Here is a 13777-nt window from a genome sequence, read left to right on the forward strand (position 1 = left end):
TATTAGATCCAAGTTACGTTTGATCTTTAAGTGATGGCAGTAGAGGAGACTTATTGGGGTTCAACATGACTAGGGAAGGTCTTCCAAGGTTTAAACATAAATGAAATTTAAGACAAATGATTGGACAAAGGCTTTCAGATGATGAGAATGAATGGGTCTAAACACAGAGGGCCTCAGTTAGAACTGTGAGAAAAGCAAGCTAAGGGGCCCAATGCAAATACAAGGAATACAAGAAGAAAGAAAGAAGTGTCCTTATGTCGGTGCACCTCTAACAAACAAACAATAAAATGTAACCTTTATTAATTTATTTTTTAAAAGGCTGCAATTTTTTTTTAAAACAACATGAATAGACATACATATTTGGGATAACACACATAAAACAAAGGTGGCAGGCAGGGATTGCTCTGTGTATTGAACTTTTTTAGAAATATGTTGGTGTTTTACACAGTGTGTAGGTACCCGGGTTTGTGCGGTAGATTGTGATTCCAATCTTTTCCTGCTTAACAGATCCTCTTATTGGGTATATATAGAGACTGGGTTGTCATACCCCAGATGTCTCTTTATGTCACACAAACCTATAAAATATATCAAGTGTGATAGGTAAATGATTTCTCACGGATGCTGCAACCATATAAATATATTGGTGTGCAGGCTGGTGAATAGGTAGAAATATCCCCAGTAGATATTGTAAGGGGTGTCACTCCGTACTGTGCCAGAGGTATCTCAACCCTTGGAGTTACCCCAAATCGAGGCTATCTGAGCAACTTCTCAGTTTATTACGAATACTGCAACCAAATACTCAAGTCTGCAGATTTGGTAAATAAACCAAAAATATCTTCAACAGATATTCTACAGATATACTACGGGGGTGTCACTCTGTATAATACCTCAACCCCTGGAGTGAGCCTAAATAAAGGCTATCTCGGCACCAGATTTATCCGTGAGATCACACTTGGAAGTTGAAGCCCTTATAAGGGCTTCAGTGACATGTCACTGCTGGAACACATAATCAAAATACATTGTATGAAAAATAAAGAAAAGAGCAATCACAACTGCATGCGCACCGCACAAAATAACTCCAGTCATTGCCAACCCAGTACTTTTTTCTCCCTGAAGGAGAGGGTCAGAATATCAGTACAGGGTTGGCAATAACTGGAGTTATTTTGTGCGCAAGAAGCATAAAGCTTCTATACCCATTTGAGCTGCCCAAGGATACTGGACTCCCCAAACAGACCTTGCTACTTTTTGTGGAGGAATGCCACCTCTCTAATTGGCCTGTGGAAATCAAGGGAACCCCCTGACTTCAGATATTCCATCTCTGTGGAGGAAAAGCCATCTCTCTATACGGATTGGAGGAAGTGCTGAGGTGGACTATACAAGATCCCATAACAGGACTGACTGCACATTTTTGGGCCCAAAAAAGGAAAATAACACATAAGGAGTTGAGGTGACTGTGAAGAACATTTTACATTTATAATAATAATAGTAATAATAATAATAATGATATTTCTATAGCGCTTTACTCCCAATAGGACTCAAAATGCTTTACCATTGTATTTACAGCTCAAAATACAAAACAAGCTTAACAGTGGATGTCAGTGAAATGCTTGAGTAAATAAGTACGTCTTTAGTCTATTTTTGGTACTTATGAGTTATCCGGGCGCCCGATTTCTAAATCGGGTCGGATCGGCCACATCGCATCACATCGCATGCGACCATCGATGCGATGCGATGCGATGCGATGACCCGATTTTTCCATAGGAATCAATGTTAAAATGGACAGAATCCATTTTAACATGGAATTCAATGGGAAAAAGGGGTCCTTTTCATACCCCTACTATCCAAGTGGGCATGGAGTTGGATATAAACCTGTGGCGAGCGTAGCGAGCCACCGAGCCCGAAGCGTGGCGAGCGTAGCGAGCCCCGCGAGGGGACATAGAATACCGTCCCCTCGCGGGGCTCGCTTCGCTCGCCACGCTTCGGGCTCGGTGGCTCGCTACGCTCGCCACAGGTTTATATCCAACTCCATGCCCACTTGGATAGTAGGGGTATGAAAAGGACCCCTTTTTCCCATTGAATTCCATGTTAAAATGGATTCTGTCCATTTTAACATTGATTCCTATGGAAAAATCGGGTCATCGCATCCGATGGTCGCATGCGATGCGATGCGATATCGCATTGCATCGCATCTGATTGTATGCCTTAACTTAAGGCATACAATCAAAAAATCGGGCGCCCAGATAACTCATAAGTACCCTATTTTTAAAGGATTCTACAGTGGGGGCTTCTCGCACTATGCGAGGAAGAGAGTTCCATAGAGTTGGAGCAACAACATTAAATAATAATACAATTCATTGCAGCTATTTCATCCATATTTACCCCTAGGCTAACAAAGCCATTTTTATATTTTCTTTTTAAGTACAAAAATGCTATCTTAAAATAAATCTTGCTATTTCAATTATTCCAAAAATTGTTGCATTACCTGTTTTTGTAATTTAGCGCAACTACCTTTGTTTATTTTTTGTTAACGTGTAAAGGGGGTGACTCCCCCTTTTTATATATGGTTGCAGCTTGACAAGGCAGCTACATACAGGCGCCCTTTTCCAGATACCCTCAGTACCTGGCTTTCAAATTAATAATACAGTATCTCCATATATGTTGCAGTCCCTCCAGTTCCTGCAGAACCTGCATTTCCCATAGGTTTCTATTGCAGCTGCGAAGCTGTCAAATTTACCAAGCTCTGGAATGTGTTAGCTGTAGCCTATGTGCTACACACCACAAAAATTACTGGGAGAGGGTTCAATGGAAGCCACCCTGGTTGTCACACGTATGTAGTCAGCAGAAAGGGGAAATGATTTCACTTCTTACACATTTCAGGTGCATGCTCCTCCTTACACGGTCACTTTCCCTGTGTGTGACTATTTGTACATTCAGGCAAGTTATAATTTCTTATTATCTCCAATTATAACGATCAAGCTTATATCCCACTAATTAGTAAATATACCTGTAAATGAGGCCCAAATTGTGTTTCAGGTCTCTTGAGTTTCTAATTGCACCATTTGGTCTACGCAATCATATTTACAATGGGGAATATACTATGTATGCAAAACTTACATATTTCTATCTTTTGACAACTTTTTAATCTACAGACATCAAGGAATAAACTACAGTAGAGGTGATGAGTGTTTACCACTGCAGCTTGCAAACATCTTCTCTGTATAATCTCTTTAGCCCAGAAGCTTTCCTTTCTGCATTCAGCAATGCCCAACAGCCCATCAGATTCACTGACAGTTTTAAGTGGCATCTGTGTTATTGGCATTGTATATCATTTTACCCTCTCTTGGATTCAGGTTCTGCTGCAATTGCCAGACATTAATAAACCTATGCAAATTTTCTTATATCCTGGATTTATATGAATTCATTGATCATTCATTATCTATATCAGAAAGAACATTTGCATTGTCAGGTGAAGCACGGAAATGTGATTTAACTTTCTTCCAAATGTCCTATGTGTATTTTATGAGCAATAGATGTGTTGGATGTGCTAATCTGTATGGATCATTTATCAGCGACCCTTGTATTCTGTGACTTATGGACTTTGCAGCTATTTATGTTACACATTGCGTCGGATTTTATGGATTTACAACTTTTTTTCTCCCAAAGTGGCACTAAAGCAGATGTGCTGAACTATAAAGGACACAATGAATGATTCATCTGTCCTTGTTCTCTTATAGTATTGTTTAAATATCGTTATATTTGTAACTTTCATACAAATATAATTAATTACAAGTAACAACCCATCATTAAAAGTACTCTCTATAACACCATATTATCAAACGGTTTCTATGATACTTTAATTTTTTGTGCGGTTGGGTGTTGCTGCTTTGTTGTGTATTCACTATCCACCGCTATTTTTGCCGCCTATGCAATTTTTACGTTTTCGACAGCATTGAAGGCGGATTCCAACAAAACAGATCAGACTTTCAAACAAGTCGGATCTGTTTTGTCGGAAACGGACACTGATTGTTGAATTCATGTCCATTTTTCGACAATCCGCAAGTCCGGGATTCTGATTTTCGGGACATTCCGGCAGTCGCAAACCCATATTGAATACTTCACTTTGTCTTTAAGCATGCCTACATTATCACCTGCACAGGTGAGCCAAATAGTAATAAGCATCGGTGATTGCAGCATGTCCTAGTAAATAATATCTGCATCTAGCAGCAGCCTAGACTGTAAGCTGCTTGGAGTGGGGCCCAAAATAATAGCTATCTTACTCACCTATCATCTCTGCTCACTTGTGTTTATTAATATCGCCCACATTTCTAACACAGACATGCAGCTAGTCAAAACTGAATTGCCTGCACTATTATATTGCAGGGCAATAGCAACGCCTTGGGGCCGCACATGGCTATCACCTGCAGTGTACACATGGTGCGATTTTGGCTAACCTTCTAGGCGAGTTTCAATATCGCTTAACTTTTACTGACACTTTCAATGTACAGTATTATCTGTTTTTCCTGCAGCTATTTTTACAAATGAAAAATGATTGCCGTAGTAGGCAACTCCTCCTCCATCATTATACCAATGGGATATTATAGCACATGCTGAGAATCTACCGGAGTCAGTAGCAGAATCGTGTGTACTATCCTGACCTCTCCGCCCATGTTTGTTAGCCCCCATCCTGTATGCCTTAATCGTTGTGATATAGTTTCCTGAGTTCTTCTTTGCACAGAATTTAGATTACTTGTTTTGCTTTGTGACTTGCTATGCTCATTCATTTTACCAAGTACCCATTAATCGCACATATCGTGGTTTTTATATTAATCCAGGTTACAATATACCACTACCATCCTTTTGGTGTCCAATATAAATAACAGTGATACCACCGCTATGCTGCTATTAACTACATGGTATATATTTGGGTTTGAATTTGTAGTGCTGAATTACATATATCCATGATATAAAATGACATCTTTAGCCATACAGCATACTTAAAATGCAGGCAATTATGATTTAGAATCATTGTGTTTTATTGTTTGTTTTTTAAAGCAACTGTCTGTCAAAACATTTCACAATAATAATAAGAATCAGGCGCTAACACATTAGTTATGAACAAATCTCAATAAAACTTATCACTATATTTCAAAAAGATCTATACATATGTATGTAGGTAGCAGATCCCAACAGGTGTTCTGAGAACCTAATTAGAACATAAAAAAATACCAACGACAGAGAGCGCTTCAGCACAAATAAGTGTGAAACTGTAAAATAAAATAAGTGTTGCAGAATTTATTTTAAAAAGATACACGTATAAAAATCATTAGCATAAATTCAAGCATATGCCACAGAAAATTACCTCCATAATGAACCCCAATTAAGAGGTTAAAAGTAAAAGACTGTACAATTGATAGTCTACGGTGCCTGTATGGTGGTTTTCAACAGAAGGTTTTCAGTAGCGCAAGTCCCCACCTTAAAAGTTATTTAGTCAAAACAGTTTGTTATGTAAGGATGTAATTTGTTGAATACTGGAAGTGTAGTTTCTGTTCATGTTTTCTTGTTAATATACTTTAGTACTTACAATACTTTCACTTGAATGCTGCAAATAACATTTCTGGCCCTCCAGCTGTGGTTGGACTACATATCCCAGCATACCCTGCTACAGTTTTTGCTCTTTGGCCATGCTAAAACTGTTGCAAGGCATACTGGGATGTGTAGTTTAACAACAGCTGGAGGGCCAAAGGTTCCCTATACCTGCTTTAATTAATCATAGGATGAAAGGTGCTTTTATCTTGTATTTGTACAGTTCCATTAATTGTAGTCACTTAAAGGATAACAAAATATGACTTCTCATATCAAAAACAAAAACTGTCCAAAATAACGGGTTCCAGGCATTTAATTAACACATTATAATTTGATAGGTATATTTTATGTCTTTATTTTGTTGTTCCATTAGCTAGTTCTCTTATATTTGCTCCAATAGTGTTTTATGTGAATGAGTCATGAACATGTACCATAGAATACTTCCTGTCTTTTTGGAAGCTTCCTGTCTTTTTGGAAGACCTGTAGAATAAATGAACATGTACCATAGAATACTTACTGTCTTTTTGGAAGCTTCCTGTCTTTTTGGAAGACCTGTAGAATAAATGAACATGTACCATAGAATACTTCCTGTATTTTTGGAAGCTTCCTGTCTTTTGGAAGACCTGTAGAATCAATATCAAGCTTTTGGACAAAAGTGGAAGAGGAAAAACAGGAGCAATTATTAAGTATTCTCTGATTAATTGGCAATTTGACGTGTATTCTTTCATTATCCAACATTTATTTTCAATGTCTGCTTTTAATTTTTATGCTAGGGATGTAAAACAAATTTCCTTTCATTTATCTAGATCTGACACAATGCAATATGCATTAATATGATTTATATGATAACATTATTAAGAGAACATGAATTTATTATAATAAATCTGAGGGCCTAATTTGCAATAAAAACAGGAGCTTTTGCTATTGATAGAGCATATTCTTCACTTTGCTTAGTTACTCAAAGGAGCAGTATGGATGGTGTAATGGTTAGCATTACTGCCTCACAGCACTGAGGTCATGGGTTCGAGTCCCACCATGGCCCTAACTGTGCGGAGTTTGTATATTCTCCCAGTGCTTGCGTGGGTTTCCTCCGGGTACTCTGGTTTCCTCCCAGAATCCAAAAATATACTGGTATGCTAATTAGCTCCCTACAAAATTAACCCTAGAATGTCTGTATGTGTGTGTGCATGTGGTAGGGAATATAGATTGTAAGCTCCACTGGGGCAGGGACTGATATAAATGTTCAAATATTCTCTATAAAACACTGTGGAATATGTGATAAGGAGTTTCCATTGAGGCATTAAGAAGTTTTATGAGATGTGTTGTTCCGCTCTCCAGAAATCAAAATCCACTCAAATTTCTGGGATCCAAACCAAAACCCAGTCTGAATGCCCTGAGGAGATCCAAGTTTTGGTTGAAATGTCCTATGGTTCAGATTACATATTTTAACAAGGGCGTAACTACCATAGGTGCAAGGGGTGCAGCTGCTACGGGGCCCAGAGCTGAAGGGGGCCTATCTTTGTTGTCTAAGTAATATGTTTTACATACAGTTATCACCATCAGTTGCTAAATAGGGGGCCCTTACAAACTTTTGCTATGGTGCCTACAAATATCTAGGTACGTCTCTGTATTTTAACCCCAAATGTTTGGGTTATGTATTGAAAAAAATAACATGATTTTAACAGTTTTTTTTTAAAGATTTTCATAAATCCGAATCGAATCCAAAAATGTTACAGGGTTCAGGGTGGTTTTTCCAAAACCATAACACAATGATGAATAAGAACCAAAATCAAAACAAGTGGGTCGGCGCACATCACTACTCATCAAAAAGGAGTTCTTTATAAAAAAAATATGTCCTGCTTACTGCTAAGTAACCATAGGAGTTCTTACTGTCTGAGAAATGATAATTTAATCAGCCTATAAAGCAGAAGTAAGCATTCTACCATTATTGCATCATTTGTCTATAGATATATTTTGCTTTGGCAGAGAAACCAAAGGGAGCCATACATGACTACAAGTACATAGAGAAACAGGATTCTGCAAAGTTGAGTTTCTCTTTAATGGAAATGTCTTAGTTAATCTGAAAATCTTTCAATTTTGAATAGAGGAATGGATCAGATGTTTTTTTTTTCCTGCAAGTACCTGTTTTCATGACAAAAAATACCATATTGCAAAGAGCTTTATCTAATATGTTCCAGTCTTCTACTCAAGCAATCTAATTTCACACTAAATTATACAAAATGGGTAATTTTAAAATTACAGCAAAAGAGAACAAATTCATTTCAATTTGTTAATACTGCTGGTTATTCTGCTGTCTCGGTTATTGCTTTAGTAGCTGGACATTGTTCTCCTTATTTATCATTCACAGCTTGAAAGTGTCTTCTTGACTGTCAAGCTTAATTTAGGAAAAAGGAAATGCTGTAAATATAAGGCAGAAAATATACACCATGCAGCTCTATCATAAAAAGGTACAAGTAGAACACATGTAACCTTTAGCGCCTTTTCATTAGCCTGACAGCACTAAGAGCAAAAATGCCATACCTGATGGCAGGCATTAGTTCCAGTGCATCACTTATCATGGCACCCTGTTGCTTAAGACGGTAGAAGCTGCAGATGATTTGCATTATTTTAAAAAGCTGTCCAATGAGTGGGTCTGTGATGATGCATGATGGGATACTTTCTTTGGCCAGGCATGCCAAAGAGGCTGACATTTAAGCAAAGTAGGCATCTAACTTGTATTGTTTAGAACAACAAGAACTGGAAAGTAAGAATTGCGGACATTTTTAATGGCTACTGTACTTCTGTATACCGCAGACCGGTGTCCATTTTCCTTCAGCCCACCATCTACCAGTCTAATGTTAGCATACAAAATGAACTTCCATGTTCTAGCAATTTACAAAAAAGTGTGCACCAGTGAACCTACTTCATAAGTGCGCTTATTAGTTTCCTGTTCTATTAATAACATTCACTGTAGGGTGATCTCCAGCTACTTTACTTTAGTTTGTATTTACCTACTCCCCAGGGTAGGTTGCCCTGGAGACTTTCTGAGCTTTCTCCTGGGTTCTAGCGAGAGTAAGGCTCAATGACACTGCTTGTGGTGAATCCTGTCATTGTTGCCCTGCTCCCCGCTGCTCAGTAGCAGGATAAGCCATGGTGATGCAATTTGCGGTGCCACAAACTTTGCTTCTGCTTGCTTTATTTAATCACATTGTGCTTAATGTGGGCTTGCTACAACATTTACATTTTTAGTTATGACAGTTTGATTGTACTGAATTTATTTTCAGATGTGTCATAAGGTCTCTTCACAGTTTTCCCACTTAATGTACTCTACTTGTTTTTGATTCTCTGGAGGAGTTGTTAATGTTACAGAAGTTACGTAAACCTGTGTCACACATATACAGTATATTGTAATCAGGGCAGGCGACAGGGGGGGGGGGTAAAGGGGGACAAGTGTGATGGGCCCCAGAGATCTGAAGGGCCCCAGAGAAGGCCCCACTGCCTGTACTAGCTGGCATGTCAATGACCTTTGAGGCCCGGCCGTTACTGTGAACCATCTGTTTTTGGCTGAGTCTGACTGACTCACTGTATGCCACTGCCATCTACTCTGTGTGTGCACACGGCCTGGGGCCGCACGCGCACGTGCACAGACGTACCCCCTGCAGGTGCTGTGGCCTCAGTCTCTGGCTCCTGTACTTTTACTGTGCATGCGCGGGTCGTCTGTTCCGCACTCTGTGAAAGACCTGCCCTGCTTGCTCGTAGTGCTCAGCGTTCTTTTGTGAAAGTGACAGGCCAGCAGCAGCCAGAAGCCAGCATGAAGCAGCAGCCGGGAGCCAGCAGGAAGCAGCAGCCGGGAGCCAGCAGGAAGCAGCAGCCAGGAGCCAGGCCAGCAGGACTGAAAATGAGAGTAGTCCGGCCCTGAAAGCGGGATCTGGAGCAGCGAAAGGTTAAATGAGGCTCATGCAGAAGAGCATTGTGTGGATTTGGGATTAGGTGGGGGGCCCCAGAAATATCATTGTACAGGGCCCCAAGATTTCTGTTGTCGGCCCTGATTGTAATGTTCTGTAGCATTTTGGAATGCATTTTTGTCCTGTTTACGTGATACTGCATATGGAACTCAAATGCTCCAGAGGAAATTGTGGCTTACTTTATCTTAAGTATACCCTATTGACATCACACAAAATCATCGCTGATTTATATGATCTTTGCCCAAAATACCTGTTTGGAGCCTGTTGCTTACCTAGGTTTAGTCCCCAAGCCAGAAACACCGTTAGCATGTGATTTTTTGTTAGTAGCACTTTTGGCAGATGCAGTCAAAAAATTGGATTAAAGTTAGGGTGGCGGGGGAGGTTATGGTTTGGTGGATTGGGGTTAGAAATTCTAATTCTATTGGTATTCTGGCCATTTGTAAACCGCTGTTGGTCTTCTGACTATTGGGATCCTGACTGCTGAGATTTCATACTCAAGCCCTTTGAGGTGTTCCCTTATTGCCAGATCTTTTAGTAATAATTATTGTCTTATGTCTTGAATAATGATGCAAATGCCAAATGGGAAATCACACTTTGTTAAAGGGACTCTAATTCCCTTCACATAAAGATTATTTCTATTAACAGTGTCCCCGTGCTACTTTATATCAGTTGACTTTAAGCAAAACACTACTAAAGTTCTTTAAGATGTGGTGCCCTTGGATTGCTTGCTGATGACTTGATGATAGCCCTCAGTATGGTGTTTGCTGACTTCTTATATATTTTGGGGGATATTCAATGTCAGGGGCACGGCTGTCGAGCTAGCGCGACAGCCGTGCCCCTGTCCCGTTTACGGTCAGCTCGTCTGGAGCTTGGCAGTCGGGATTCAATGAGCTCGCCTATTTCCGGCTTTTCTCGGCAGAATGAGCCCGACAGCTTGTGATGTCGGGCTCGTTCTGTGCAGAACCCCTGTTCAATACTGTCGGGGAAGACAGTATTGAATAGGGCCCCGCAGCCATCTCCCCTGTCGGGAGATGGCTGCGGGAGCTCGAATGACATTGCATATCCCCCTTTGTGTGTATTCTGTTAATATTGATGGTAGATTTGTTTATTGTGTAATTTACAGTAGGATAATGGGCAGGATTTATGAGATTATACTAGTTATTTTACAGATTTTATTATCACTTAACTAATAAATTGACAAGTAAAATATAGATCAACTTCAAACACAGGCCAGGACTCTTTATGGGATGTAGTTGGCATCTCACTGGATGGGATCCCCGTGGTCAGAATACTGGCACCAGAATTCCAACACCTGTCAGAATGCAAATGACAGAATTCAGACAGCTGGAACCCTGACTGTGTCGGTATTCTGACCAACCACATCCCATACCCAACTTCTCATCACATGTGGCACCTAAATTGAAATAATAAATGAACATATTGATACTTTTACCAACACCATATTGTGTATCCATTATTTTATTCCACGTCGGATGCATTTAAAATACATTTAAAGATAGAAAAAGTAGTTTACACCTTGCAGTTACTATAATGTTAATGCATTTTGTACAATAGAAGGAGTTTGGAATATGTTTTCAACAAAAAATCAATTATTTAATTTGAAAGAGATATTGGGGCCAATTCAAGATTACTTTCAGTCACCTGAATTTGGCCCCTGCAACAATGGTCGGGGTTTGTGCATGCTGTGGTGAGTTACACACTCACTGGGCCTTTCACAGTGGGGAGGGAGGGCCAGGGGCGGTGATTGCACTGAGCCATGGGAATGTCAAGCGTTTTTTGGGCCTCCCCATGAAAACTCATGGGTCACATGACATCAGCAGCCTGCCCCATCTCCCATCCAGGTTCTTTCAAATAAAATTCAGTTGAGATTGACTGTTGTTTGTGAATGCAGGACAAATAATCCGGTGACCATCAAATGATTTCTTCTGATAACGGCACATGCAAAGCGATGTGTTCTCATACACATCCCTTTGCACGTATCCAATCGGTTGCTTTGGGAGGGGTATTTGGCGGGGCGCCGTCTCACGTGCTCGGTAAGCAGCGCTGTTCCCAGCTTGCAGAGCAAACCTGGATCTGGGCTATTATGTAGACAATGCCGCATTATACTTTTGTTTTCTGAACTATTAGAACTATCTATTTTTATATGAATGCAGGTAGCAATACAATTATTTGAAGAACAAATAAAAGTGAAAATTAATTCATTAGGAGTTCTAATAGTATATTTAGAATATTCAACTATTGAAGCTTTGATGGATCTGCTCCATATACTGTAGCATAAGGTAATAATATGGTTGTCACCTAGGATTCTGTGTGTGTCCAGCTTTCTGGTACTGTGGTGTGTCAGCCTCATAGGTACAGTATATCTGCAAGCAGCTACCGGCGATGCATCTGTCACTTGTTTAGTGCCAGTCTTATGAAAGGAGTCTCTGTGCACCCATCACAATGTAGCAATGTGGATTTATAATTAATAATGTGCTATAGTGAAAGGTAGTTAACTCGCCATTTTTAAAAGACAAGAAAATCGGTTATTTAGATAAAAATCGGCTTCTTATTGCATTCCTGAAAGCAGCTGCCACTCGATACTTCTCTATTATCAGTTTTCTTTCTTGGCTTTAAAGGAGCACGGAGAATACAAATAATTGTTTTGTGGATTAGCTACAAGTTCATTATGATAAGGATCTGGATGGATATGAAGGCATTCCTTGGGGAGTTCTCAAGCCTTTGTGTTTAACTGATTTAAGAAAGGTCAGAAATATGCACTTTTAATAACTAAATTAATTAACATTCTTACATTAATACCACTACTGCTGAGTGATATGAAGTCATCAACTGTAATCAGAAAAACCATGTATCAGATGTATAGTGAGAAGATCATTTTGAGTAGGATACAGAAGCATAAAAAATATAAACTAGTCTCTAAGTCTGTGCACATAAAAATACTGCCATCAAAATGTACTGATGGGTGTTCTATTGAAGATGGGATGTTGCCCATAGCAACCACTCAGATTGAACTTCTTATTTATTTAGCACCTTCTAGAAGATAATAGGTAGAATTTGATTGGTGCTAGGGGCAACACTCCACCTTCAATAGAACTCCCATCTTAGTAAATTTACCTCTGAGTGACAAAGTTCAGAGGAGAATCCAGTGGGTACAATGTGTTTATATTTTATTATACTGTATGATTATTTGTACTCATTGGCATTTCTATATTGGATGCAGTGTGTGCAGTGCACAGGGGCCCCTGGGTGGAGGGAGGCCAACACTGCACATACTGCACCCATTTACCTTTCCGGAGTTCCACATTGCAGCAGCCATGACAAAATAATCACAGCCAAAAAGCCACCACGCATGTGCAGTAGTGCTTTTCCAGAGAAAATCACACCCAAAATGGCCACTGTGCATGGACAGTAGGAGAAGGCCCATCCAGAGTCTGACACTAAATCTACAATTAGAGTTATCCACAGTATTCTGAAACACCTTTCTTATAAATTCATCAACACAGGTGACTGCAATAATAAATGAAGAGGGAAGTCCAGACGTGGAGCAGTTTGTACCTCATGAAAGGAGTCATTTTGGAGAGTCTTTGAGAATTAAAACAGACAAATAATGTTGGAGACATGTATAGTGTAAATAAATAGTGATATTGGAATGTAGCTCTGACTGGGGGGGGTTACCAACATTGGTACTGTATCTTGTCTAGGGTACATGAATTTCTGAAGATATTAACATCGCCCATGTTACAGGTGCCTCGTGCCACTTTGTAAGTAGCTGTCAATTCTTAACTGATTTAATATCTTTTCTCTCTAGAAATCTTTCTGGAAACCGACTGACAACCTTATCTTGGCAGCTGTTTCAAAATCTGGAACTAAATGACTTGTAAGTAGAACTGTTTTTACTTCTTCCTTTCTTATTTGCATTTTACACAGACATTTAATGTCATTATATGACTGCTAAATTGTTCCAGAATTAGGGGTTAATTTAATAAAGTTTCTAAATTCAAAGAAGTGGTGTTGCTACGGGCAACATCACCTCATCATTATTAGAAACTTTACTACATTTACCCCTTAGAATCTATAGGAATTTTCTGGAATATGAGCCTGTTGATCATTAATTCACTGGTACGTGTATAAGCACAGAAGGGTATTACTGTTAAGAATGTTCCTTTCCGCCATTGTCCATTAAAATGTGTTTCCAGACATCACTTAAA

The 13777-nt window shown here is 39.5% G+C and overlaps 1 protein-coding gene across 4 annotated transcripts in view; it reads left to right on the forward strand.

Moving 5' to 3' along the window:
* NTRK3 (neurotrophic receptor tyrosine kinase 3) overlaps window positions 1-13777 on the forward strand; it is a 572243-nt gene that overhangs the window by 220520 nt on the left and 337946 nt on the right. For all 4 annotated transcript variants that reach the window (XR_014473528.1, XM_083184207.1, XM_083184208.1 and 1 more), the window contains exon 5: window positions 13378-13446. Coding sequence is in view for 3 of the 4 variants with exons in the window: in XM_083184207.1 (XP_083040333.1) it covers window positions 13378-13446 (69 nt within the window). In the remaining variant the exon portion in view is untranslated. The remainder of the gene's footprint in view (window positions 1-13377; window positions 13447-13777) is intronic.

Source organism: Crinia signifera, chromosome 4, assembly GCF_055691185.1.
Source record: "Crinia signifera chromosome 4, ASM5569118v1, whole genome shotgun sequence".
NCBI classification, from domain to species: Eukaryota; Metazoa; Chordata; class Amphibia; order Anura; family Myobatrachidae; genus Crinia; species Crinia signifera.